The sequence below is a fragment of the Diplotaxodon limnothrissa genome, linkage group LG7 (assembly GCF_057381915.1).
Source record: "Diplotaxodon limnothrissa isolate DT_005_m linkage group LG7, D_limnothrissa_male_GT1.1, whole genome shotgun sequence".
Taxonomy (NCBI): domain Eukaryota; kingdom Metazoa; phylum Chordata; class Actinopteri; order Cichliformes; family Cichlidae; genus Diplotaxodon; species Diplotaxodon limnothrissa.
In genome coordinates this window covers 62,858,457-62,883,805 of record NC_140602.1, presented here as the reverse complement: position 1 = coordinate 62,883,805, position 25,349 = coordinate 62,858,457, and the positions used below count along the sequence as shown (strand labels likewise).

At 40.5% G+C, this 25,349-nt stretch overlaps 2 protein-coding genes across 4 annotated transcripts; both read left to right on the top strand.

The window, feature by feature from the left end:
* The first annotated feature begins 5,105 nt into the window (after positions 1-5,105).
* On the top strand, positions 5,106-11,642 carry uap1l1 (UDP-N-acetylglucosamine pyrophosphorylase 1 like 1). Its single transcript, XM_085358647.1, has 9 exons — positions 5,106-5,626; positions 7,586-7,790; positions 8,562-8,737; positions 8,810-8,982; positions 9,321-9,514; positions 10,520-10,660; positions 10,770-10,952; positions 11,141-11,207; positions 11,356-11,642. Exons 1-9 carry the CDS (start codon positions 5,347-5,349, stop codon positions 11,440-11,442), a joined length of 1,506 nt encoding a protein of 501 aa, XP_085214773.1. The 5' UTR covers positions 5,106-5,346; the 3' UTR covers positions 11,443-11,642.
* Positions 11,643-13,409: 1,767 nt separating this feature from the next.
* On the top strand, positions 13,410-23,789 carry zdhhc12b (zDHHC palmitoyltransferase 12b). Of its 3 annotated transcripts, XM_085358645.1 has the most exons (6): positions 13,410-13,549; positions 13,650-13,793; positions 14,943-14,968; positions 16,563-16,631; positions 23,219-23,388; positions 23,474-23,789. In XM_085358645.1, exons 1-6 carry the CDS (start codon positions 13,453-13,455, stop codon positions 23,787-23,789), a joined length of 822 nt encoding a protein of 273 aa, XP_085214771.1. In that variant the 5' UTR covers positions 13,410-13,452. The 3 variants fall into 3 exon arrangements, with proteins under 3 accessions (XP_085214771.1, XP_085214770.1, XP_085214769.1); XM_085358644.1 differs by lacking the exon at positions 14,943-14,968 and having other exon boundaries at positions 13,650-13,789; positions 16,542-16,631; positions 23,222-23,388; XM_085358643.1 differs by lacking the exon at positions 14,943-14,968 and having other exon boundaries at positions 13,650-13,789; positions 16,542-16,631.
* The last annotated feature ends 1,560 nt before the right edge of the window (positions 23,790-25,349 follow it).

The window sequence follows — 25,349 nt, the reverse complement described above, 5'->3', positions numbered from 1 at the left end:
CTGTTAGTTGTTCTCTTAAGCTTTCTTTTAGCAGCTCGGTGGTGTTTCAGCACCTGTGAGTCTCAGTTTAACAAGTGTTTACATGACTCTGAATTACTGCTAGAACTGGAACATGTGCCTGCTGCTGAGTACTGTGAAAGGAACAGTCCTGCGTCTCTGGAAAGGAAGAATCTTGATCCTGGTGGGCTTTGCTCAGTCATGACACTATATCATCATATTGCTGTCAGCATATGATATCATACACTATCAGCTTTGTCTGTGAAGCTGTAACTGGATTTAAAACGGTAGATAAATGGTCGATTTGGCTGCATTAAAACGGAGATGATACAAACAAGAGAAACTGGTTTACTTTAAGCTAAAATCAGTATATAATGAAATAAAGGATTAACGTGATCCAAAGTGATTAGGGCCATTCTAGCAAATACTAATTACAGAACCAAGGGAAGTGTTCACTATCCCTGAGATTAAAGTAATAAGTATTAAAATAGGCTTAAAATAGTTATTATCGATGTCCTATGAAAAGTTATTGCTGCAAATCAAGGAAACCAACTCAGACAGTGAAACTGCGACTTGTGCCATTGGTTAGTGAAGTCTCATTCTGATCCCTGAGCTGAGAGTATTTTTTTTCCATTGGCATCTTGGTGTTTTGAAACTTAGAACAATCGTTATTTACAAGGTAAGGTAAACTTCATGTTGCGTTCAATATGACCTGAAGCCCATAAAGGAAAGTGTTCACTGGGGTCACATAAAAAGGGTGCTGAAGGCCGTTTTCCCAAAGACCTGTAAATAACCACAAGTCTTTGCAGCCAGAAGAATGAAGGAAAAGGCATTAAAAAGAAAGCAGGTTTAAGGCACTTTAGCACTGACTTCACTTTTCAGACCAAGAAGCTGTGTCCATATGTCACCCCCACAGTATCTTTTGTATGATTGATGTGGTTTCTTGACAACAAAGAGGGAAAAAACAGACCATAATTTGGTCTGATTATTTTTGATGTGTGTAAATTTTTTTCTTTCTTTCTTTACCACTACAATCATTGAGAATATCCAAGTTTTTTTTTTCTTGCATACTTGTCAGTCCAGGTTTTTTCCATTTAAAATCATTATCCACTGTCATTTACGTCTGCTTTTTGTTTTTTAAATGTAGAATGGCCCTAATAAGGACTCTCATATAAGTTTGCAGAGGAATTTCACAGAAAAATAGGAAAAAAAGGCAATGAAACAATAACAGAACGATCATCTAGGGACTTTTCGACACGCTGGATAAAGAGCTCTGTTACATTCAGTCTATGGTCATAAACAGTGAGATGGAATCGTTTGTTTTTTGTATTCAGTTTTGTTTTAATTTCGGCAGATACAACATGATCTGACCATAACAGACGTATTGTGCAGAATTCTGTTCTGAGAGAAAGAAGGTCACCACAGCAAACAAAACACTGCTACAGGGAGAGTCACTGACCCAAGAAATTAGCATTGTTGAGCCACAAAGTAGTAATGCCCATGCAGTGAAAAGGTTTGCACTCATAATGCAAATCCAAAACAACAGACACCTCTGCATTAGTTTTTCAAATTGAAAAATGCTTAAAGCAAAACCTTTATTGACTTCCTCTCAGCTGAAGTTGAAACTGAATGTTGTGTTATCACACTGATCTTATTTTGCTAACATGTCCCAGAGCGCTGTTTGGTTTCTCAAAAGCTTCACCTCTCAAAACTGTAATGGAAATTGATAATTATAAATGAAAGCCATGTTTCCATTTTTATATAAACACTCCATAAAATAAGTGGTACGGCGCCCAGGCGGCACTCTCCACCTGACTGATGTCTGTATTATATGATCATCTCAAGAGTGCCTTGTGTTACACGCATAAATCCACCTGAACACTATAGGATAGCATTCCTTTTTTACTTTAAATGTATTTACTACTGTATTCATTTATTTATTTTTACAGAGAAGTCAAGATGATTGACTGAAACGGTGTGAAAATGTTATTTAGTGCTTTTGCTGTTTTCACAGTACTCATGATAATGGTGGCAGAATTTTTATTTTTGGCTTTAACATACCTTCAGTTATACAGAAGCCCAAAATGTTTCAAATGTAAACAGTGAATCAAATTGGATAAATGCTAAATTGTTTAAAATATATATGTTATAATTCTGTATATTCAGTTTTCTATTAGATTTTTATTTAAGTACATGCAATTTTTGCTTCGTATTATTCTTTTATTTTGTCAATTAAGTCAGTGACATCAATCCTGTCAACATACAGAAAAACAGCAATGAAAACATTTCTCTCTCCTTGGCAATAATGAGTAAAGCCGTGGAAGTAACTGAATTAACCCACTGAGATTAGCTCCTGCTGTACTGGTTCTTAATGTAAGTGTTAAAGATATTGCGTGAGGTTTGAAAGAGAACAAGTTCAAATCTCTGTACAGATGATAGGTTGTAAAATAACACAAGCACCTACCTAACTATAGGCTATACTGGTAATTTAGAGGGTTGCATCCCTGGCTATGTAGCTAAATAAGTATGAAGATGATACTGAGTCTATATTTATTTATAGCAGCATCTACATAGACGTGCTAAAGGGCACTAATTGCACTTGCTAACTAATGGATAGGCAAAAGGGCAAGGAGCAAAAAAAAAAGTCAAAGAACGTACAAATTCCACTATTATATAAAATGTTTGAAACAAACAGGGAAGAATGCTAAATAAAAACGTTTTAACATGTTTAACAATTTAGTTTTTAAACCTGTTTGTTATAAGTCTTAAAATGTATGTAATGTTGAATATGTTGGGCCTGACAACATAGAATTCATATCTGTGTGTATCATTGTTAGGATGATAAAACAATACTAACCCTACAAACACATGACTTCAGCTTGGAAGCGAGAGAGATGCAGTGTGGACAGGTGTTCATCGTACTGATTCAAGTGTGTGTGCATAGTACTAGAATAAACATGAAGAAGCCAGTTGCCCTGATGTATAAAGCAATGTGCTAAACAATTTGTGTGTTTCTCTGGTAGAGCTGCAGTCCCACACACTGGACTGTCTGGTTGTGATCTTCAGAATGTGGGCTGCTCTCGGGAGCTGATTTACTCCAGCAACATGTCTGCTTAAGTCATCACTTTCTAGCAGATTATGGGCCTACACTTGCTTATAACAGCAAAAAAGTGAACGGATGACATTTACTTTATTCTTAATGTCAGTGTCTGACCGTTTCATGCCTTTATTATTGGCACGACTGGTGTGTTTCGCACTCCTTGCTCAGTTATTGCATATCATGCATAAGGCGGTGACACAGAATGTCATTGTGTGGCTGTGTGTAAATGTTTTCTGTATTTCTACAGTGAAAGGTAATGCTGCAGTGTCTTAAAAGTAACCATGTGTTGGCTGTATGCTGTACTGACCAACAGCCAATTAGGCAGACCCAGTGGAAGTGCTACCTATACAAACTAAAGGCTACGCTATTCATAAATGGTGGCCTAGTTTACAAAATATATACACTTTATATATATTTGTATTTTATTTTATTATGCTAGCTGTAAGTGAATGAGTATGTGAGTACATGTATAGTAGTTTTCTGTTTGAAGCCCCTGCCACTCAAAGAGTGTTGAGTTGAGACAAATATTTATGCTTTAATGAGTTCAGCTGTTAAATAAACTAGTTCATGACTGACTGTTTGTCTTTTTTTGGAAACTTAAAACATAGACATCCTAAGCTCCTGTAAATATGAAACTGCAAAATGAATTTGTCAAATCAAGCTCCAGCAGTGGAAGACGTCCATGCATAATTGTTTGGCAATTTGTAATTGTGAAGACGAATGTTATTGTTGAACAAATACAAAAGTGTCAGTCAATCCACAAAGAAAACTGGCCTTTGTGTTTTCCATGAGGGACTTGATCAAAACATCAGGATGCAGTGCACCGTTTGATGTAATGAGTGTCCAAACATTGGGATGTAATTGGACAAGCATGTATTAGCACACATTTTGATCACTTATATTATAACTAGTACATAATATGTAACCGTCGTCCCCATTTCCATGTCCTTCACCAAATTTTCATCAAAGCCATGACTTCTGGGTTTTTAAGATAAATATGTGACTTTTCACTCCGACTCTGAGGTAGGGACCCAGGTTAACATATCCTCACTCGCTGTGTTTGACTCAAAGGAAGCTTAATGCCTAGTGACAGTAAGAGAAGACTTTCAAAATAAGAAGCACCTGCCGCAAAACAATTTCACTTTCACTCAGACATTAAAAAACTAATCTGAGGTGCTTTCAACTTGGGATTTCTGGTCTGGTGACTTAGATGAATTTATCCTCAGCAGCAGTGGTGACTCTTGGTCATGTGAGCCAGTTTCGTCATAGCACTTGATGGGTTTTTACCACTGCACTTGGGGACACATTCAAAGTGTTAGCAATTTTCCATCTCACTGACTTTCAGTTCTTAAAGTGATGATGGCCTTTGTTTCCCTTTACTTAGCTGATTGGTTCTTGCCATAATATAAATTTTAACAGTTGTCAAATAGGTCTGTCAGCTGTGTACCAACCTGATTTCTGCCCAGCACAACTGATGGTCCCAGCCCCACTAAGAAGACAAGAAATTCCACAAATTAAACCTGACAGGCACACCTGTGAAGTGAAAACCATTTCAGGTGACTCCATCATGAAGCTCAGTGAGAGAAGACCGAGGGTTTGCAGCGCTGGCAACAAAACAAAGGGCGGCTACTTTGAGGAATTTAAATATAAAACGTATTTATTTATCAGTTGTTTCTTTTATGCATAATTCCATATATCTTGCTTCATATGTTTGACTTTGTATCTACAATGTAGAAAGTAGTAAAAACAAATAAAGAAAGAAAAACCGTTAAATGAGAACGTGTGTCCAAACCTTTGGATGTTATGTTTAACTATCTATGAACTGAACCAAATTAGTTCCTCCCTTTACCGTAATGCCCAGTTACACTACAAAACAACTTTAGTCTGATCGGGTTTTTCTGTTGTTTTTTTTAGTGGATGCGGCTTTAACCACAGTGTGCAGTCAGGTGATCAGACGCTGACTTAACAGCTTTGTCGTAAATTTGCTGTCGTGGCCTTTGGTCTCGTGGCGTGGTCTGACTGACAGGAAGCAGTAAACACGTTTTGACTTCTGTAAACATGGAAGTGCATAAAGACGCTTTTGACTTGCCTTCTACAGTGTATCCTGTATGACAGATTCCTGAGAGCTGCAGTCACGAGTTTTTCCTGACATTCAGCCACGTCCTCCGGAGCAGCGTGTTTCTGCTGCCTGATCGGAGGAGAAAGTTGGACATGTATTGATCTAAAATTGCTTCGGACTAAAACGCAAAATGCCTTGTTTTGAGCAAGTAAAGCAGGGTTTGGAGAGCGCAGGGCAGGCGCACGTCCTGCAGTTTTGGCCGGAGCTGTGTGAGGAGGAGCGGGATGTTTTCCTCGAGGAGCTGGCTCAGCTGGACCTGAAAGGGCTGAAGGATCACTGTGAAGGGGCCGCGAAGGCTGCAGCCTCCCCGCCTGACAGTTTGGATCAGCACATAGAGCCGATCCCCCCTGAGTTCATCGGTAGCGTGAAGAAAAGTGGGAGAGACTCTCTAGAAGAGTGGGAAAGACGAGGTAAAATACACATTTGGTGCACGAGTAACGCGTTCAGACACGGAGGGGGGCAAACGTGCAGATAGTCGTTACATAAGTACAGATACTGAGTGGTAAATACTCTAGTAATCATCATCATATATGAACGTGTGCAAATATGTACACAGAACAGTTCAAAATGGCGAACACTTTAAAGTTAATTGTAGTGTTTTCATATTAAATTGGTTGAAAAATAATTGTTTTAAATTACTTTGGAAACACTTTAGCCACCAGCTACCTGGCGTTAGGAGTGATAACCAGCCTTAGCAGAGGAGAGGGGGCATGGTAAAGTTATATCATTTTCTTATGATGGAAAGGTTAATGGATTATACTTTTTTTGCATTTTGTGATTGGACCACCAACTATAGATGGAAACCTGAGCATGCGCACAGAAGGCTTATCCGATTATCTGGACTAGATTAGGAGTTAAAATTGGATTTCACAAGGTGTGAGAATGCTAAAATCAGCTGTGGTGAAAAGAATGACAAGTTGTAACAATTTCTCTTGTGAGTTCCAGGAGATTTTCCGAGTAGGCTATAGGCAATGATCAGTTTAGACTTGCTGCTGCTGCTCCGAGGTTAACTGTCTTTCCACAACTCAGTTAATCCAAATATAAGCACATATTACATGAGAGGACATGGCGGATTTCCAACTCGTCTACATTATAATCCTGAAATTCAGTGAGTTAATCTGATGAGCAACATCATCTTAAATTCAAATTGATGTCTGCATCTATAATAAAGCTAATGAGCCATCAAATGAAGATATAGGAAAGAGTTTTAGTAGCTAGGCTAAGAAGAGAGGTGACAATCGGAGAACAGAACAAATGTGATGTTTGCTTTGAGGGTGCTGATGGAGAAGTGCACAGAAGGTTGGAAGGAGCTTCGCTGTGTCTTTGTGGATCAAGAGAAAGCATAGGACAGGGTGCCAAGAGAGGAACTGTGAATACTGCATGAGGAAGTCGAGAGTGGCAGACACGTGAGAGTGGTGCAGGGCATCCAATGAAGACAGTGAGACAGTGGTGAGCTGTGCATGAGCAGTGACAGATCAGTTCAAATGAAACTACAGACTTTGGTTGCACAAGAGAGGTAAAGAAAAAAGTGCAGGCAGAGTGGAGACGAGTGTCAGGGGCGATTTGTGACAGAAAGAGAGCAGCAAGAGTGAAAGGGAGGTTTTACAGAATAGTGAGCTACTGTGAGTTTTGTTTTTTTTCAGGCTTAGATTTAAATCATTTTGTTGACTATATTTTGATGAGATGGTGAAATGGTAAGGGCTAACAATAGCAACCTTGGTTAGGAAGCACAAACTCCTTCAGTGGCGCTAACACATCACAGGACATATTATTTGTTAATTCCTTAATCTTCCAGTATTTGAGCACAAACACAGTTAAGCCAAGTAGATGGCAGTCTGCTACAGCTGCCTGTAGATGCAGACAGATGCACACATAACTTTAGGCCTTAAAAGAGAGGTTGCGTATTTAGAGAGATTTTTAAATCCTCTCTTAAATGGACTCTATAGAGAAATGTTTAATATACATATAATATAAAAACATATAATTTACATATAAATTTATTCTGATTTTTGCTTTAAAAAAAAAATCCAAATCAAGTCAGAGCCATTTGCCCTGGCAGTACTTTAAAAGCTATGACATGAAATGATCTGACACTGGGCTGTCATTGCTTCACTGCTGTCCTCTGTGATTGTCATGAGTAAGCACTGCTGGGTTATGACAGCAAGTAAAACTGAGTAATTTCTAAGCTCCACAAAATTTATCTCTGAAGAACGCTTCTATAAAATTATGAATAGAGTAATAAGTTCGTTATAGTTATATAATTATAAATTAAAATACGTTATTATAGAAAGTATCAGTTATAGAAGTAAACAATTCCCTTGTGTGTGCTTCTGCTCATTTTAGCTTTTTCTTTTTCTTCCCAATAACAGGGCTGCTGGAAATCTCGGAGAACTGTGTTGGAGTCCTGCTCTTGGCTGGTGGTCAGGGGACCCGTCTTGGTGTTCAGTACCCTAAAGGAATGTACAATGTTGGGCTGCCGAGTGGCAAAACTTTGTATCAGATCCAGGCAGAACGCATTCGCAAAATCCAAGAGCTTGCAGACAGCAAACATGGCTCTAAATGCACTGTTCCATGGTAGGTTCCTCTTGCTCTGATAATCTGATAAAGTGTAAGAGTATATACTCAAAGTCAAAGTAAAAATCCTGATGCATTTTCTCTTTCTATAAGTTTTTGTAATGTTAACTTTTTCAATAAAGTCAACATTAACCTCCTAGGACCTGGCGTCCACATATGTGGACATCACATTTTGGGTTATTTAGACCAAAATACTAAATCTTGCTCTACAAGGGCCTGATATCCACTTACTGCTACTGTTCTATCGAAAGTTTAAACGAATATCCTCATATGTGGCTGAAATTTTCTTAGAAACAAAAATCAGGTAAAAAAAAAAAAATCGGGTAATTCTTTAAGTTAACATTGGTTTGAAAACGTGGCTGTGGTTCATGTGGTTGAGAATGTCATCTACTAATCAAAAGGTCTGCTTGCCAAAGTGTCCTTGGCCAAGACACTGATTCTCAGGTTGTCCCTGCATCTATCGGAGTGTGAGAATGTTTGTGAATGTTAGAAAGCATTTAGGCATTAATAAAAGCACCATATCAGAGTGTGCGTGATTGTAGTAGAAAGTATTTTCAGTGCTCAACTAAGTAGAATGGCTCTATACCACTCGGCATCACTTCCTTTTAGCTTTTACATGGATAATAGTTTTAATTTTTCAAAACATTTTTCTAAATAGATTTTGCTAATGCTGCATTCAGTTTAACCCCCGAAACAGGAGTTCCACAATAGTCCTCCACTGCTGCAGACTGTGTGTAACGGTGTATAATCTCTACCCTCTGTGCTCTTCAGGTACATAATGACCAGTGAATTCACTCTGGCTCCAACTGAGACTTTTTTTAAGGAGAACAACTATTTTGGACTGGAACCAACAAACATCGTTATGTTTGAGCAAAGAATGATTCCAGCTGTGACATTTGATGGAAAAGTCATCTTGAAGGATAAAGGGAAGATAGCCATGGCACCAGGTGGGTGCATATGAAGTTACACAGAAGAGTCAGAAACAAATATGAGTGGAGTTATCTAAACTTTGGTTTCAGATGGTAATGGAGGTCTGTACCAGGCACTGGTGGACAATAAGGTGCTGGAGGACATGAAGAAAAGGGGAGTAAAGTACCTGCATGTGTACTGCGTGGACAACATTCTGGTCAAGATGGCCGATCCTGTGTTTATTGGCTTCTGTGTGAGCAAGGGCGCTGACTGTGGGGCCAAGGTGGAGTAATACAGCATCACACAGTATACATGAAAGAATACATTAAGATGTCTTTTACATTGTAATTGAATATAATCAATTGAAGGATTATATTTTGTGGAAAGTGAATTTCATTTTTGTTTCTTATGAATATTTTCTTTGGACTCTCACGTTAAACAAAGTTACTTGAATAGCAGTCCAATCCTTCAGCTACAATAAATCGTGCAGAACTGTGTCCAGTACGAGTATCTGTGTAGTCATTAGAGCAGACTGCATATAGCCAAGTGATTGGCTGTACATGAGTATGCTAATGGTTTCTCCTAATTCTTCCTTGTTCGTCCACCTCTGTCTTGCTTTAGGTGGTGGAGAAGGCGTACCCTACAGAGCCGGTCGGCGTGGTTTGCAGAGTACGAGGGGTATCCCAGGTGGTCGAGTACAGTGAGGTCCAGCCACAGACGGCTGAACTGCGAGGACCTGGAGGAGAGTTGGTTTACAGTGCTGGAAACATCTGCAATCACTTCTTTACCAGGAGCTTCCTGCAGGATGTGGCAGAGTAAGGGGCAGCACAACGTTATAAACAATTGAATGGCAGCTTTTAGTAGTACACAAATGACCAAAAAAAATTAAGAAAGAACAAATTTGAGCTCTTTTTATTCTGCAAGTTAGATCTGGCTGTTTCAGTGTATGCTAGATGTTTGTTAAAGAGTCCACAAATAGACCAAAACAATATATTAGTGCATAAATGTGTACTGTCCCAGCCTGTTGGGGTATCTTAGCTTCAATTAGTTTTTAGTGAGCACACATAAACCTCTAGAAGGTAGTAGTTGCTATAGTTCAGTGATTCTCACTTCATAATCATTGTTGGGGAGTTCAGAGGGCCCGGTGGCGCCAGTGTCTGTCAGTGCGCCACAGGGTGGCTGTGGCTACAATGTAGCTTGCCATCACCAGTGTATGAATGTGTGTGTGAATGGGTGCATGACTGGATGTGTAAAGCGCTTTGGGGTCCTTAGGGACTAGTAAAGCGCTATACAAATACAGGCCATTTACCATTTCTTTCTAGGGATCTGCAGCAACGCTGAGGTGTGTGGTGCAGTTCTATGCAAAAGTCTTAAAACACTACTTGAGTTTCTTTATATTTTGCTTCAAAGGAGCTCGCCTTTGTTGTAATATTTTAAATTGGTCATGAGCAGTAGTTCTCCACGCTTTCTAAGTTTTTCAGTGGACGTTGGCTGCTTTGTCACTAACTTTCAGTCCAGTCCTTGAACCTGATCTCTCTCTTTTTTGTTTTTTTTTTCTCTTTGTTTGTTAAGACCGGCGTTAGCACTGGTCAATGATTCATTCGAGCATAAAAGGCTATTTAACTGAAGGGATGAGTCAGTGCTTTGTTTACTGATAACTGACAACTTGGCACAGAAGAAGTCTTAACATGTTTTTCACTGCCAAATTAACCAGATTTTAATTATACAGCTATTGAACTTCATTGCTCCTTGAGTATAAAACCTTCCATTTTTATGGTATTCCATTTTGTTTGGTGCTGCTAACATATTTCATCTTTTAGGAAATATAAAGACCAGCTGAAGCAACATGTTGCCTTAAAGAAAGTGCCCTTTGTTGACGCACACGGCGTTCAAGTCAAACCATCCAAATCCAATGGCATAAAGATGGAGAAGTTTGTTTTTGACGTCTTCGAATTCTCAAGGTATTAATTGCTCTACATTATCTTTCAGTTTGTATGTGTTTACACATGTTGTTTTTACTGTATAGGTGATTTGCAATTAATTAGAAATTTACTCCCTTGTATTTGGAAGGAACTTCGTTGCGTTTGAGGTTGTCAGGGAGGATGAGTTTTCCCCCCTGAAAAATGCAGATGGCTCAGCCACAGACAACCCGACCACAGCCAGGAACTCTCTGCTGGCTCAACACTGCCGTTGGGTCACATCTGCTGGAGCCACACTGTTGGATAAATATGGGAATCCCCTTCCTCTTCCCAGGTCAGAGATGCTCCTATGTACTCCACACCCTGAGGAGCTGATTTGTTGTTACTACTATTGTAATAATAATATATACTTTGTGGCATGTAGCTCTTTTTAAAATGTATGTTAGTGTTGTTTTCAGGCTGATAGAAAAAAAATTGAAACCTATTATTTAAATCTCAAGTTGTGCATTATTCATCCTGCAGCGTGTCAGCTGATGACAGTCCTCCGGCTCAATGTGAGATTTCACCGCTTGTCTCGTACTTTGGAGAGGTGAGAACAGTGTGTTAAATTGTGGAACCCTGGACTTGGAGACAGCGATTCGTTCTTGTATTATAGATACACTGTGGACAAAAAGTACTCACTAAATAATTTTTTAGTTTTGCTCATGACTTAACTCCTGCCTCATCTCCTCTGTCAGGGTCTGGAGCAGCTGCTGAAAGGGAGGACAATTCATACTCCCTTTGTTCTGGATGAAAAGCAGGCCAAAAAGTTGCAAGCTCAATAGCTTTTTTTGTCATTTAGAGAGTTTTTTGACATTCCAAAACAGTGGATTGCAGCTTAGAGGTGTGTGCCAGGACTGCAGCAAAGTTTTGTTTTTTAATTTTGAATTGTATGTAATTATGATCATATCCAAATGTCACTTTGATAACCTACAATGTGATGTTGTTTCCTGGGGGGAGAATTTCTAAAAGAAAAAAGAAATTGATCCACAAAAAATAAAAGAATATCAAAAATAAACCACTTTCATCTATTTTGTCTTTTGATAATCCAGAAAACATGTGTGTGAATGATGGGGAGACGTGTGGATGAGTGAATGCCTGTTGGGTTACTTACTACCTTGGGTTAACCCCACCACCCCCACCCCCCCATAGAGACCCATGAGGGAGGGTGTTTTACTGACTGATACAGTCACTTAGATAATAAAGTATTTTAACTTGAATGTCTAAGAAACACAACATATTAATGAAACAGTCTACTTACTGAGCACATCTGGCTGTTAGGTCACGAAGTCACCCCTTCTTCTGCAAATGCTGAGAGAGAGGCAAAAACAGACTTTAATCGATACCACTACTTACAGATTAAAATTAATAATACATAACCCTCCCACAGTTACATTAAGATGACTCCCCCCCCCCCCCCCCCCAACTTTTCACATATATATGTGAACATATGTAGATGAGGTATCATCACCTCATAACTGTAGCTACTTGGGAGCCATCTTGGTAAGGTCTTTTATGATTAGAAACATTTATGGAAGCAAAATAGCCCTAATTGTCACATCTGACCAGTGTATGTTTCCTGCCCTGACTTCTAACCTGTATGTTTAAGAAATGATGTAAAAATCACAGTTTAATAAGTGTCATGAAATCAATATCCTTAGTATCCTTATTTTCCTATTATATTGTTTTATGTACTTTAATAATGAAGGCTTGTAGAGCAAGGCCACTTTTGACTCACAAACTAAGTGCTCAGCCAGACTGAAAAACAGGGAGTTTTAGTGCACAGGCATATTAATAGATAAGACTCAGAAAAGAGAAACTTTGCCATATAAGCAATGTTTGAAATTGTGTGTGACGTGTGTGACGTCTGAAGTACAGAAATAACACCATATAAGACACATGTTGAGCTAAAAATGTTAGAGCTCTTGCAACTGGCGTTTGAGCTGTGCAGGGGTCTCTCTCTTCCGGAAGATGATTGAATAAAAAATGTTTTTTAACAATAGTGTTTTCTCTGTTATATCATGGGGACAAAAGAATCAGGGTTAATATTGATTAGGTACATTTATGGAAGAAAAATAGCCCTAATTGTCACATCTGACCAGTGTACGTTTTCTGCCCTGACTTCTAACCCGTATGTTTAAGAAATGATGTAAAAAAAAAATCACCGTTTAATAAGTCAGAACGCCAGAGAGTGGTGCCTTGAACCGCCCCTTCTGAGTGGCGGAAAGAACGCTTTTTTCCCGGTCTATGAACGCCGCTTTTCCCAACACTCGCAAAAACAGCGCTCATTGCGCAGCTGCGTATGACGTAAAAAGCGGCGTTGGAAGACCGGGAAAAACGGCGTTTTTTCCTCCACTCAGAAGGGGCGTTCAAGGCGCCAGTCTCTGGCGTAAAATACTGTGTTCTGTTCCGGTCAACGCCGTTTTTTTTACGGCGTTCTGACTTATCAAACGGCGATTTTTACGTCATTTCTTAAACAAACGGGTTAGAAAATTAGAGAATTTTGGCCTAGATTGTTTGCCATACTAATCGCTGCTACTGTGAGTCGTTGGAAGGATAAAAACAAATCCACTGGAAGGAAGCGAGCGGGATGTTTACTTCCCAGCTGCCGAAACTCGACATATGTAATATGTCCTGGGTAGAAGAAATATTCAACGATTTGATTCGGTCGCAACACATCGTTTAATATTCTGACGACATTACGGCTTGTATGACGCTTGCCCAGGGAAGAGAGTGGTGTTGTCGTTTATCAGCTCCATTTGCATGTTGGATGGCTGATCTATTATGCTAAGAACATGTTCAAAAATGTTTTCGGCTCAGGGTTTCTGGTGAGAACATCACATGTGATTCTGACATGGGTCATAACGTTAATCCTCTTCCTACATGATACAGGTGAATCTATCACTTTACATTCATAGGCTTTGCCTCTATAATCGCTCGCACACCCCTGGGAGCTGTGGTGGTGTTAAGTGTGTGAGTGATGTGTTCACAGAGCTGAGGAAGCAGGAGGAGACGGGCCAGCTTGTCCAGCCCGTGCTCTTCGTCCTGCTGGTGCTGCTGTCTGTGCTGCTGTACTTCGCGGTCTCTCTGATGGACCCGGGTTTCATCCTGTCTGATGACACGGACTTGCAGGTGAGCACGAGCCTACTGTACATTACTGTTATCACTCCCACTTTTTACCTTTGTGTTGTGATGGTTTGAAGCAGCTTGAATGTTTACGTTGCTGGTTAAAAAACCTGATTTAAAAAATATATCTTAAAAGATAATCGTGTGCTTGCAGTGCCAAAACAATAATGATAACAATAATTTATTTAAGGCAAACTAACACTCTGCCTTTAATTCAGTTCAGTTTTATTTATATAAGATCACAGCAATAGTCGCCTAAAGTTGCTTAATATTGTAACTTAAATGAGCTGTAGGCCACTGCTGGCACTGTCATCTCTTTAGTGGCCACTTTAGTGTAAGTAGTGCAAAAACAAACCAATCAAGCAAGTATTTCCAAAAATTTAGTGTTTTGTTTGTTTGTTTTAAATTTCAAATATTCTATAACAAGACAAAACTGCCAGTGTTAACACATTTTCCCCCCCTCATGCTTAACTAACCGAAGCCTTTCATTAAACTACCAGAGAAGGAAATTGCTACTCTCTTTCTGGCCAGACACATGGCATCACTTCTGTTATAATTTTGTTCGTATTTAACAAAATAAAAAAGCAGACAAGTGTACACGTTAGTTTTTGACTGCTGGTGAAAATTGTTTTTTTCACAAATAACTCTCACTGAACTAACACAGCCAGTCCCTCAACATGTTTGTACTCTCTCCTCATGATGCCTTCATATTAAATCGTTTTTTGCTTTTTAAAGAACTTATTTTAACATTGCACTCAACAACAAACAAATCCTCCCAACAAAAAGGTAACTTCAATATACGGGCTGCAAGTAGGGGTGACGTGAGCCACAAGTGGCCATGGGCTGCGAGTTTGAAACCACTGCCCTACTCTAATAGCGAGAAAGAAAAGTATGTGAGGGTGGTGCAGCACATGTATGAGGACAGTGGTGAAGGATCTTCTCTAAAGCCTTTCTTGTTTCCAGTTGAAATTAGGGGTGGCTTTAAAAAATCTATTTTCCGATTCAAATCGATGTTAGCTAGAATAACACAATATCGATTCATTAAATCCTGAATCGATTTTTAAATATAAATTTATTTTGCCAGAAACACCAGAATCTCAGGTTAAGGCTCACAAAACAATTTCAACGACCACCAAACAGCTAAAACAGCAAATGAGAGCAGGTAAACAGAATCCGCACAAAGATGTAAACACAAAGAGCAGATCGTTCACCCGATGGCATGTACACAGACACGCTGTCTGGGCTGAATTCTGATTCTGCAGGTTTTGTCATTATCCGATCAAAATTCACTGAACCAGCAGCAAAAGAAGATCAAAACTACAGTTCACATTTAATAAACATCATATTTAATTCCCTCCTACTTTTGCTCTTTTGCTTCCACCACAATAAAATCACACTTCCTGCACAGCTCTCGCTCGCTCTCTTTCTCTGTGTAATTCAAGAACAGTTTCTCTCAAACTCAAATCTCAGTTTTCTGCATTATTCGCTTGCTTATTACGCACCAGTCTACCGTTGTGTGCATTGCTGTCGCCCGCTGTTTTGGTTTTTTTTTGGTTTGTTTGTTGTTTTTCAAAAATGCCTAATTTCTGCTGTTCAACGACAAAGAAATGTAAACTTTTTAAAATTATGCCAAACTGCAAAAGGCTTAGCTGTGTCTCTAATAAAACCTCTGTAACTTTGCTCTGTTTCGCTTCAGCAGCATCAGGTAATGTTCATATGTTAATTCATGGTTTTCTTCTGTTTTTGATCTACTGCAGAGAATTTTTAAGGTGGTGCTATAAAAATTCAGGCCAGGAAAATCTCCTTCATGTTTTTCTGTGTTTTATCCACAGTTACTTTGACACAAAGGCATGTGCTGTGATGCTTACACCTCTGATGAAGTCAGTTTTTATACCTAGATATAAAATATGGATATGTACTGATAAATGATCAGAATTATACTATACCTGACTAAGTCAAAATTGAATTTAATCAAATTGAATCAGGGATAGAATTGAATTGGGACCTCGTGAATCGGAATCAAATTGATTATAGAAATCAGTGATGATATCCAGCAATTGTTGTAATGGACAGGCTAACAGATGAGGTCAGGCAGGAGTCTCTGTGGACTATGATGTTTGCAGTTGACATTGTGATCTATAGCGAGAGTAGGGAGAGGTAGAGGTATGCTATGGAGAAGAGGAATGAAAGTAGCAAGAACAGAATATGTGTGTGTGAATGAGATAGGTGGAAAGGGTGAACATGCAAGGACCAGAGATAGTGAGTTACTGTCGATGTGCCAGCACAGAGAGTGGTACTCTGCTCTTAGATGAAGTAAAAGGATTTCATGCAAGTCAGAAGTTACTAGCAAAGATGCAATTAAAGGTTCAGCTGTTGTATAACTTGGTTGGGGTCCAGACCATCTAAAGCAACAGACACTGCCCAAGAGAGGTGAAAGAGAGTGCAGGCAGAATGGAGTGGGTGGAGATAAAAGTCAGGAGTGTGAAAGGGATGATTTACAAGATGGTAGTAAGACATGTTATGATGTATGGCTTGGAGACAGTGGCTTTGACTAACAGACAGGGGGCTGAGGTGAACATGTTAAGATTTTCACTTGGAGTGACCAGGAAGGATAAGATTAAAAGTGAGGACACCTCAGTCCATCTGATGTCCCTACCATATAGAAAAAGTGGGAAACAGTGACAGTGTCCACTTTAACATAATTTGTTAGCTGGACAGTTACTCCTTTCTGACCAATTTGTCTTCTTTGTTGTATTAGTTCATGCTGGGAGTGACTGAGCAGCAGGGCATGATTCCTCCTGCCACCAAATCCCTGAGAAAGCGCCGTTGTGGCCACTGTCTGCTTCAGGTATGCTGCTCAGCTCGTCGGCAGAGGTGGTATACACATGTCACTTAAATAGAAGTAGAGACACTTCCAATAAAAAATACCCTGGTAAAAGTTAAAGTACTTATTCAACTTTTTTACTCCAGTAAAAGTAAAAAAAGTACAGGCTTTGAAAAGTATAAAAGTAAAAAGTAACTCCTTGTTACTTCAGTTCTAATTAATAATGAATGTAAACAGTTTGCACATCCATAATGTAGAACACAAGCAGAGAAAAACAAAGGGAATTAAAAGAAACTAGCTCTGTTGCCTTCATTGTAGATATGTGGAGATCAGATGGAGCTTTCCTGCTGCTCTTTCTGGCCAAATCAATTCAGCAGGATATGAGCATCTTACATGAGGTATTACGGCTGATTTTCAACCCAAAGCAGTACAAAGCTAATTTAAAGGTGGAATTCATTGAGTGAATCTAATAAACATCATCACCTAATTTGCTGCCTGCTGCCCTTGGTGTAACCTGACACTGACCACCGCTCCATCATAGGGCATGGCTGTAAACGTCACTGTGTTGTGAGATAAGCAGTGTAGTCTGCACTCAGCTGCCTACAACTGTCATGGAACATGTGAATAACAAAAAGGCAGTATGCCAGTTTATTATCGTCAGGTCTCTACAATCTTGAGCGCCTGGAGTTGATTGTTCTTGTAATTTAGTGCTATACAATTAAATGGAATAGAACTGTGTTGAATTTTGCACAATGTTTCATAATGTGAAAACCGCGAATTGCTACCTTATCGTGGTGGAGGGTTTTGTGTGTCTCAGGGTTCCCAGGGGCTATGTTGTCCAGGTGCTTTTGCCTCCTGATAGGGTCTCCAATGGCAAATTGGTCCTGGGCGAGGGACCAGACAAAGAGTGATTCAGAAGACCCCTATGAGTGCAAGATCAAGGGAACACTTCACCTTGGGTGGATGATTGACATGGCTCTGCAATGTTGTGTGGAGATCAGGGGTGGTACCTCTGGATTTGCAGACCGGGGTAGTGGTTCCCATCTTTAAGAAAGGGGGAACGGTCTGTTAGTCGAACCTCGGATACAGGAGGAACAATGTGGTTTTCATCCTGTTTGTGGAACACTGGGCCAGCTCCTTATCCTCTCAAGGATTCTTGAGGGTGCATGAGAGTTTGCCCAACCAGAGAAGACATGGAGAAGGCATTCAACCGTGTCCCTTGGGGTGTCCTGTGGGAGGTGCTTCAGGAGTATAAGGGCGCCTGGCCCATTTCTACGGGCCATTCGATCCATAGACAACTGTTGCAAGAGCTTGGTCCACATATCTGGCAATAAGTTGAACTCGTTCACTGTGGGTGATGGACTCCGCCAGGGCTGCCCTTTGTCATCGATTCGGTTTGTTATTTTTATGGACAGAATTTCTATCTGTACTCAAGTGGCAGAAGGCTTTCATTTGGGTGGTCTCAGAATCTCCTCTCCGCTTTTCGCAGATGATGTGATTTTGTTGGTTTCATCAGATGATGACCTCCAGCTCGCACTGGAACGGTTCGCAGCCGAGTGTGAAGCAGTGGGAATAAGAATCAGCACCACCAAATCTGAAGCCATGGTCCTCAGCCGGGAAAGGGTGGAGTGATTTCCTGCCCCGATTTGAGGAGTTTAAGTATTTCATGGTCTTACTCACAAGTAACGGGACAAGGGAGCAGGAGATCGACAGATGGATTGGTGCTGCAGCTGCAGTGATATGGACGCTGTACCAGTCCGCCATGGTGAAGAGAGAGCTGAGTGTAAAAGCAAAGCTCTCTACTTGCTGATCAGTCTACGTCCCTACCGTCACCTATCACGAGGTCACGAGCTCTGGGCAGTGACCGAAAGAACAAGATCATGGATACAAACAGCGGAAATAAGCTTCTTTCCAGAATAATAATAATAATAATAATAACTTTATTTATAAAGCGCTTTCAAACAAAGTGCTGTACAACTATTTAAAACTAAAAAGATAAAAAAAATAATAAAAGCGATACATAGCAATACAGGTAAAGGACACAATACAAGTTAAAAAAAAGAGATAGGTTTAGGACTTCAGCCATCTGGGAGGGGCTCAGAGTAGAGCCGCTGCTCCTCCACAACGAAAGGAGCCAGTTGACGTGGTTCGGGCATGTCCCACCGGGAGGAGACCCCAGGGCAGACCCATGACTCGCTGGAGAGATTATATCTCTCAACTGGCCTGGGAACGCCTTGGTGTTCCCCCAGACAAGCTGGAGGAGGTGGTCGGGGCCAGGCATGGTCTGGGCTTCTCTGCTTAGGCTGCTGCCCCTGCGACCCGGCCCCAGGTAAGTGGAAAAAGAAGATGGATGGAAAACAGATCACACCAAACAACAGATCATCTATTGATCTGATATCTTTTTTAAAAACAGCTCTAAATTAAATAAGGAGATTACACGTCAGCTATCTAATGCCACTGAGCAATCTTTATCCTAGAAGATAAAATCTCCTGTTGTCTCTCCATCTCTGAGTGAAGTTATCTCACTTTCTTTTCTGTCCTTTGCAAGCACAGCAGGCATGCTGTGTGACAAATGGCACACAAACCGTTTGTGTGTCTGCTCTTATGAGTATATTTGAAAAATTGCACTGGAAATTCCTTGAGGTGACTCTTGTTGTGAATTGGAGCTGTACAAATAACATTGAATTTAAATTATCCACGACTTTAAAAAGTTTTATGCTTCTCTTCCGTAGCACTAGATGCAGAACCACCAGTGTTGTGGAAAAAAAGCTTATTATGACCAGCTTCCAGATATCTGGACCAAAACACACTGTTCTGGATTGTTCCGGCCCACTTTAAGCCTTGAAAACAGTGCTGTAAATGATGCACCGACTAAATGTTTTTGCCCTGTTTATTTGTTCATGTGCAATAAGCACAAGCAATTATTGTTCCCTCCATTTAGGTTCAACTTTGTTTGATATTTCAAGACGCACAGTAACCTGAAATAATAACTCAAATGTCCTCACATGTCTTAAACTTAGAGTAACAACCCCGAGTAGAAAATGGAGATATTTGTGTAAAAATGTAGGGACTAAAAGGGAAAAATAAATACTTAAGTACAGTTGAGATTTGTATGTGTACAACCACAACCCAAGTGACTAGGTCTCTGAAGGAAAAGGCAGTGAATGTGTGAGATATCTTTGTCACTACATTTGTACTGCACTGATTCACTTTTCTGTGAGGGAGCTAATCTCAGTTGTGGAGAGGTGAGGGTGGTACATCTGGCCAGAACAAAATCAGAGAGCCAAAGCCACCAGAGCCGTTTGGAGGCTAAGCAGGTCACCTACTAATCAAAAGGTTGGTTGTTCGATCCCCATCTGCTTGAGTCTGCGGCCTAAAACTCCTTGGGCAAGATATTAATCCCAAGTTGCTCTCCCATCTTCATCCATTGGAGTATAAATGAGTGTGAATGTTAGATAGAAAGCACTTGTATAGAGGCAAGTTGTATAAAGCGCTTTGAATGCTCAGAGTAGAAAAGTGCTATATATAAGAACCAGTAAAATGGTACCAGTCCATTTACCAAATGGTAAATTGGATACTTGTCACGCTTAAATGTTTTAGACATAACCTGAGTAAACACAAAATGCAACTTTTAAATGATAATTGAATATATTAAGGGGGAAAAAATCTACCTGGCACTGTGTGGAAAAAGTGATTATACCTGTCGAGAAAGGTGGGATTCAGCGAGACATTCAAGTAAATGATGTATGTGCACAAGTCAGATAGATGGAGAGAGGATGATAGTTGTCGCTGGTCATCTGGTGATCAGGCGTTAACAACGTGACTGGATGTCACAAAGGGTCGGGCCAGATGTCATCTCAGAAGATGTGACGTCCAGAAAGAGAGGGAGGAGAAAGCTTGACCAGGTATAAAAGTTAGGTGAAAAAGAGATACACGGATCTTCCCTTTGTCCTCTGCAAGATGAGCAGTTCAGAAGATCGAATATAAGATGTTAAAGATTCCAGCAGAGACTCTAGAGGAATCAATATACCTGGATACCAGAGGCAGCTAATGCTGTTACTGCCCCTAACCCTCACCCATCAGGCTCCATCTAAGCTCATTTATCAGAGGTTAGGACTTTTTAAACAGAGAGCCAATCCAGATCTCCTGTATTAGATTGTTGGTTCACCAGGTCCACACCCCCTAAACCTAATAAGTGGTCGTGACACCCTTTGAAGCAAGAACTGTAATCAAACATTTTTGATAGCAAGAGTTCATTTTGTTGCATCGGAACCCTGATCTTGACTGAGGCAATTGATGTGGATGCATTGGGGTACAGTATCTTGCCCAAGATAAACTGGAGAAGCGGGGGATCGATCCATTGAATTTTTGATTAGTAGACAACTTACTCTACCACCGAATCAAATGGCCAGAAATAAAAGGACAGTTAAAATTGTGTTGCTTCTAAAACAACGAACGGATGCTGCTTGTGATGGATCCACAACTCTCCAGAGGTCATTTTCTGCTGTTTTTTCCCCCTCCTTGAAGTCTTACTTTTAAAAGGAGTCTGAAGGTCGTTCTGGATGTTGAAGCAGAAGTTTGAATAAGCATATGTCTGCTTGTGACAATAGAGGAAAAGCTGGGGTGGACAGACGTAGCATCTGTATTCCCATACAGGATGGGCAAACTGTACAATGTCACCTCTTTGTTCTCTGCATGTGTTTGTGTGTCAGTGTGTGGCTCTCAGGCTGAAATGAGACACTTGATATCTGGCAGGATCCAGCAGTGGTATAGGATATCAGGAAACACAGGGCTGTGTTACATACCCAGACGACCTTAAAAGTATCAGATAATACTTCAGATGCAGTATGCCGGGACTCCGAGTAAAATGTTTCATCACCAGATAAGAAAAGCCCCACATACTCACACAAACAGGAACTAACAAAAATTGGGCAAAATTCATGACGCACTGACACTTTCTCTAAGGAGGTACCACGGTCCATTGATAATACTGGACTACTGAGTTGAGCTCTGAGTTACAGACAGTCTGCCTGTATTCATTGTATATCAGTCGCCTGATATACTTTTACACATCCAACTACACTCTGTTTCAGCTGCTTTAGCCTATCCATTTCTAAGGCACTTTACAACCCACTTCCCTGTCATCCCCATATTTCATTTTCAGTTTCATATCTGCTGACATGGTTGCCCACTCTGCTCAGTGGTCTTCCTGCTGCTCTCCCTGCCTCCGAGTGGCCTATGAACTGAACGGTGATGCTAAATTGCTCTAAATTAAATGACTAAATGGCTGAACTAACGACACTTTGTGCCCTGTGCTGTTGTAATCTTACCAAATACAGTGCATTTGGAAAGTATTCACACCGCTTTACCTGTTCCACATTTTGTCACATTATAGCCTTCTTCAAAAAATGAATTCAATTCTTTTCACTTCAAAATTCTACTTGCAATACCCCATAATGACAAAGTGAAAAAGCTTGCTTGAAAATCTTGCACATGTATTGAAAAACTAAAAAAAACCCCACTATGCTATGAATGCACATATTCATAGCATTTATGGATCCTGTTTGCACTGATCATCTGTTAGATCCACCTATGGTAATTCCTCTTTATATAATAATAATGGATTTATATAGCGCTTTTCAAGGCACCCAAAGCGCTTTACAATGCCATTATTCATTCACTCTCACACACTGGTGGAGGCAAGCTACGGTTGTAGCCACAGCTGCCCTGGCAGAAGACTGACAGAAGCGAGGCTGCCATATCGCGCCATCGGCCCCTCTGGCCAACACCAGTAGGCGATAGGGTAAAGTGTCTTGCCCAAGGACACAATGACCAGGACAGAGAGCCCGGGGATCGAACCGGCGACCTTACGGTTACAGATACGCTTCACAACCCCCTGAGCCACGGTCGCCCCATATATACAAGGTCTTGAGTAATCTTAAACACCTCATAGTACCATGACACCCCATTAGAACACTTTGGTCTCAGACTGCTGGTTTACTTGGGGTTTGTAGGATATTTAAAAGTAGAATAGGATGCAGAGGCTTCAGCTTTCAGGCCCCTCTTCTATGGAACCAGTTTCCAGTTTGGATTCAGGAGACAGACACCATCTGTACATTTAAGAGTAAGCTTAAAACTTTCCTTTTTGCTAAAGCATATAGTTAGGGCTGGGCCAGGTGACCCTGAATCCTCTCTCAGTTATAATGCAGTAGGCCTAGGCTGCTGGGGACTTCCCATGATGCACCGAGTGGTTTATACACAACTCTGCATTTAATCATTAATTATTAGTTATTATTAATCACTTGCTCTTTGAGGCAACTGTTGATGTGATTTGCCTCTATATAAATAAAACTGAAAGAAAGAAAAGGAATTGAATATAAATGGTACAATTATTAAAGATGAGGGTTCTATGGCACGTGAATTTAATAACACTGTATACAGTTAGTAGTGGAATTAACTCAGAATTTCAATTCTTCAGTTGTAACATAATAACTGTGGAATCATCAGATTTATTTTGCGTGCAAGAGGTTAATGAAGCAGAAATCATGGAGATGATTAATGATTTGGACACTTGTTTCATTCAAAAAAAAAAAATTGTTCTGTGTTTCAAGCAGCAGCCAATGAGATCAAAGCACTGCCAGACGTGTCAGCACTGCGTCCGGCGTTATGACCATCACTGTCCCTGGATTGAGAACTGCGTTGGTGAGAGGAACCACCGCTGGTTTGTGTTTTACCTGGCCTTCCAGCTGCTAGTGCTTCTATGGGGCCTGCGCATTGCCTGGTGAGCAACACCACCCATCTCTACCTCCATGTTACTGTTGCTGCTGTTGCAAAGCTGTCACATCCTATTGCTCTCTCCTCTTCAGGACGGGTTTCACCTACGTACCCATCTGGCACCAGTGGCTGCGTACAAATGGAGTCCTGACGGCCGTGACCATGCTGCTAGCGCTGCTCTCGCTCATCGTACTGTTGCTGCTCGGCTCCCATCTATACCTGGTTTCTCTCAACACAACCACGTGGGAGTTCATGTCGCGCCACCGCATCTCCTACCTCAAACACTGCGGTGCAGATGAGAACCCCTTTGACCGCGGGACATTCCAAAACCTTTGGGGTTTCTTCTGCATCTGGGGCACAGTGGTGTGGGAGCATGTGTACTTCAAGGAGGGCAGCGATCAGGTTTAGGTACATTTCAGTGATGAACAGCCTCTCTGGATCTGGGATTACACACCAAATAGGAGGATAAACTGTGCTTGTGACCGGTTCCCTTTATATAGGCATTTGTGTTGTTGTGCCATAACTGTGGAGCGTTTCCCTCCTTCTCATCCTCTCAGTCGTTCTTTATTGCAATTGATTGCCTGCATTTCCTGTTTGTTTTTTTTACCTCAATGCAGTCGTAGTGAAATATGTGGGAGCTTTCAAATAGTCAGTTTTGGTTAGGAAGTTTTCTAATGAGTAAAGTGATACAGGTGCATGACAGCTATAATAAAAGCATTTCAAATTCTGGTCTAAAGACCTTATGTTAAGGTCTACAGCAAGAGAAATAAGAGCTATAATAATTGACTTAATTAAGTATAATGCACACTTCACCTTTGGAATGTTTGTTGTTTATCATGGAATTAATTTTTACTTAAGGTCAGCTAGAATACATGATGGATGGAGGAAATTTTACTTCAGTCATGGAAATCAAGGACTTAAATGAAATAAATCATTTTCCTGCTCATGTGTCTTACGGGCTATGGGGCAGGGCAAATTAGCATGATGCCCTAATGATCATGATCTAATAATAGTGCACTAATTTAATGAAATTTAAAGATGCAGCCGATTCATTTCAATAATAATCAATATGCTGCCAAGAGCAGAACAAATGAGCAGCTCAAAAACAGCAGAACCGGTGAGAAACCCAACGAGGATTGTGCGAACCAACGCAGGTCTTAGAAATAGAAAATGGAGAATGCGAGGTTCAAAGGTCTGAGACACAGCTGGAGCTCAGGATTTAGCCAGCATTTTTCAAACAGCTGTATGACCTGTAAGATGTGTAGAAGGTAAACAAAAGCATCAGATCTTGAGCCTCGCACATGTTCGTGAAAATACAGCTACTATGCCTACATGCTTATGAGCATTGCTCATTGTTGGTCTGTGCAGACTCCAGAGGAAGGACAGTTCAGCCAAGTTTCAGTATTATTGAGCAGAACACTCAGGGACAGGACTATTGCTATTTTTTTATGACCTTCATGAAACATCACAGTAAGAACACGCTAATAAGGTGGGCATTTTGCCGTCCATTGTCTCGATGCTGTAATTTCAACACAGTAGACATCGAGTTGGTTAGAATCTCAGCACACAGGCTTCTTTTCCCAACTTAAACATTTTGACCTCGATGGAGAACATCACCAGGTCGGGAACAGGAAATAGGAGTCATTTTTAGGACAATTTGAACATAGTGTGCGTTTCCAGAATGAGGCTGCTCCTCTTAATAACTGGTAACCAGCACTGCGGCCTTCCTCCTTATTGTTTACACATCAAGTTCATAATTTCCTTCAAAACAAGCAACTCTCTACATTGTCTTCAGGCATTTTACACACCTGAGTGAATCCGGTTAAGCTAGGACTTTACTCACCCAAATACCCTCAGTCCTGCCTCTTCCACAAAATCATTTAAGTAACAAGTGATGTTTGTTGACAATAACCTGACTGTTCACCCTCAATTCACATCAATCATTACATTCAAAATTTGAGTAACAAT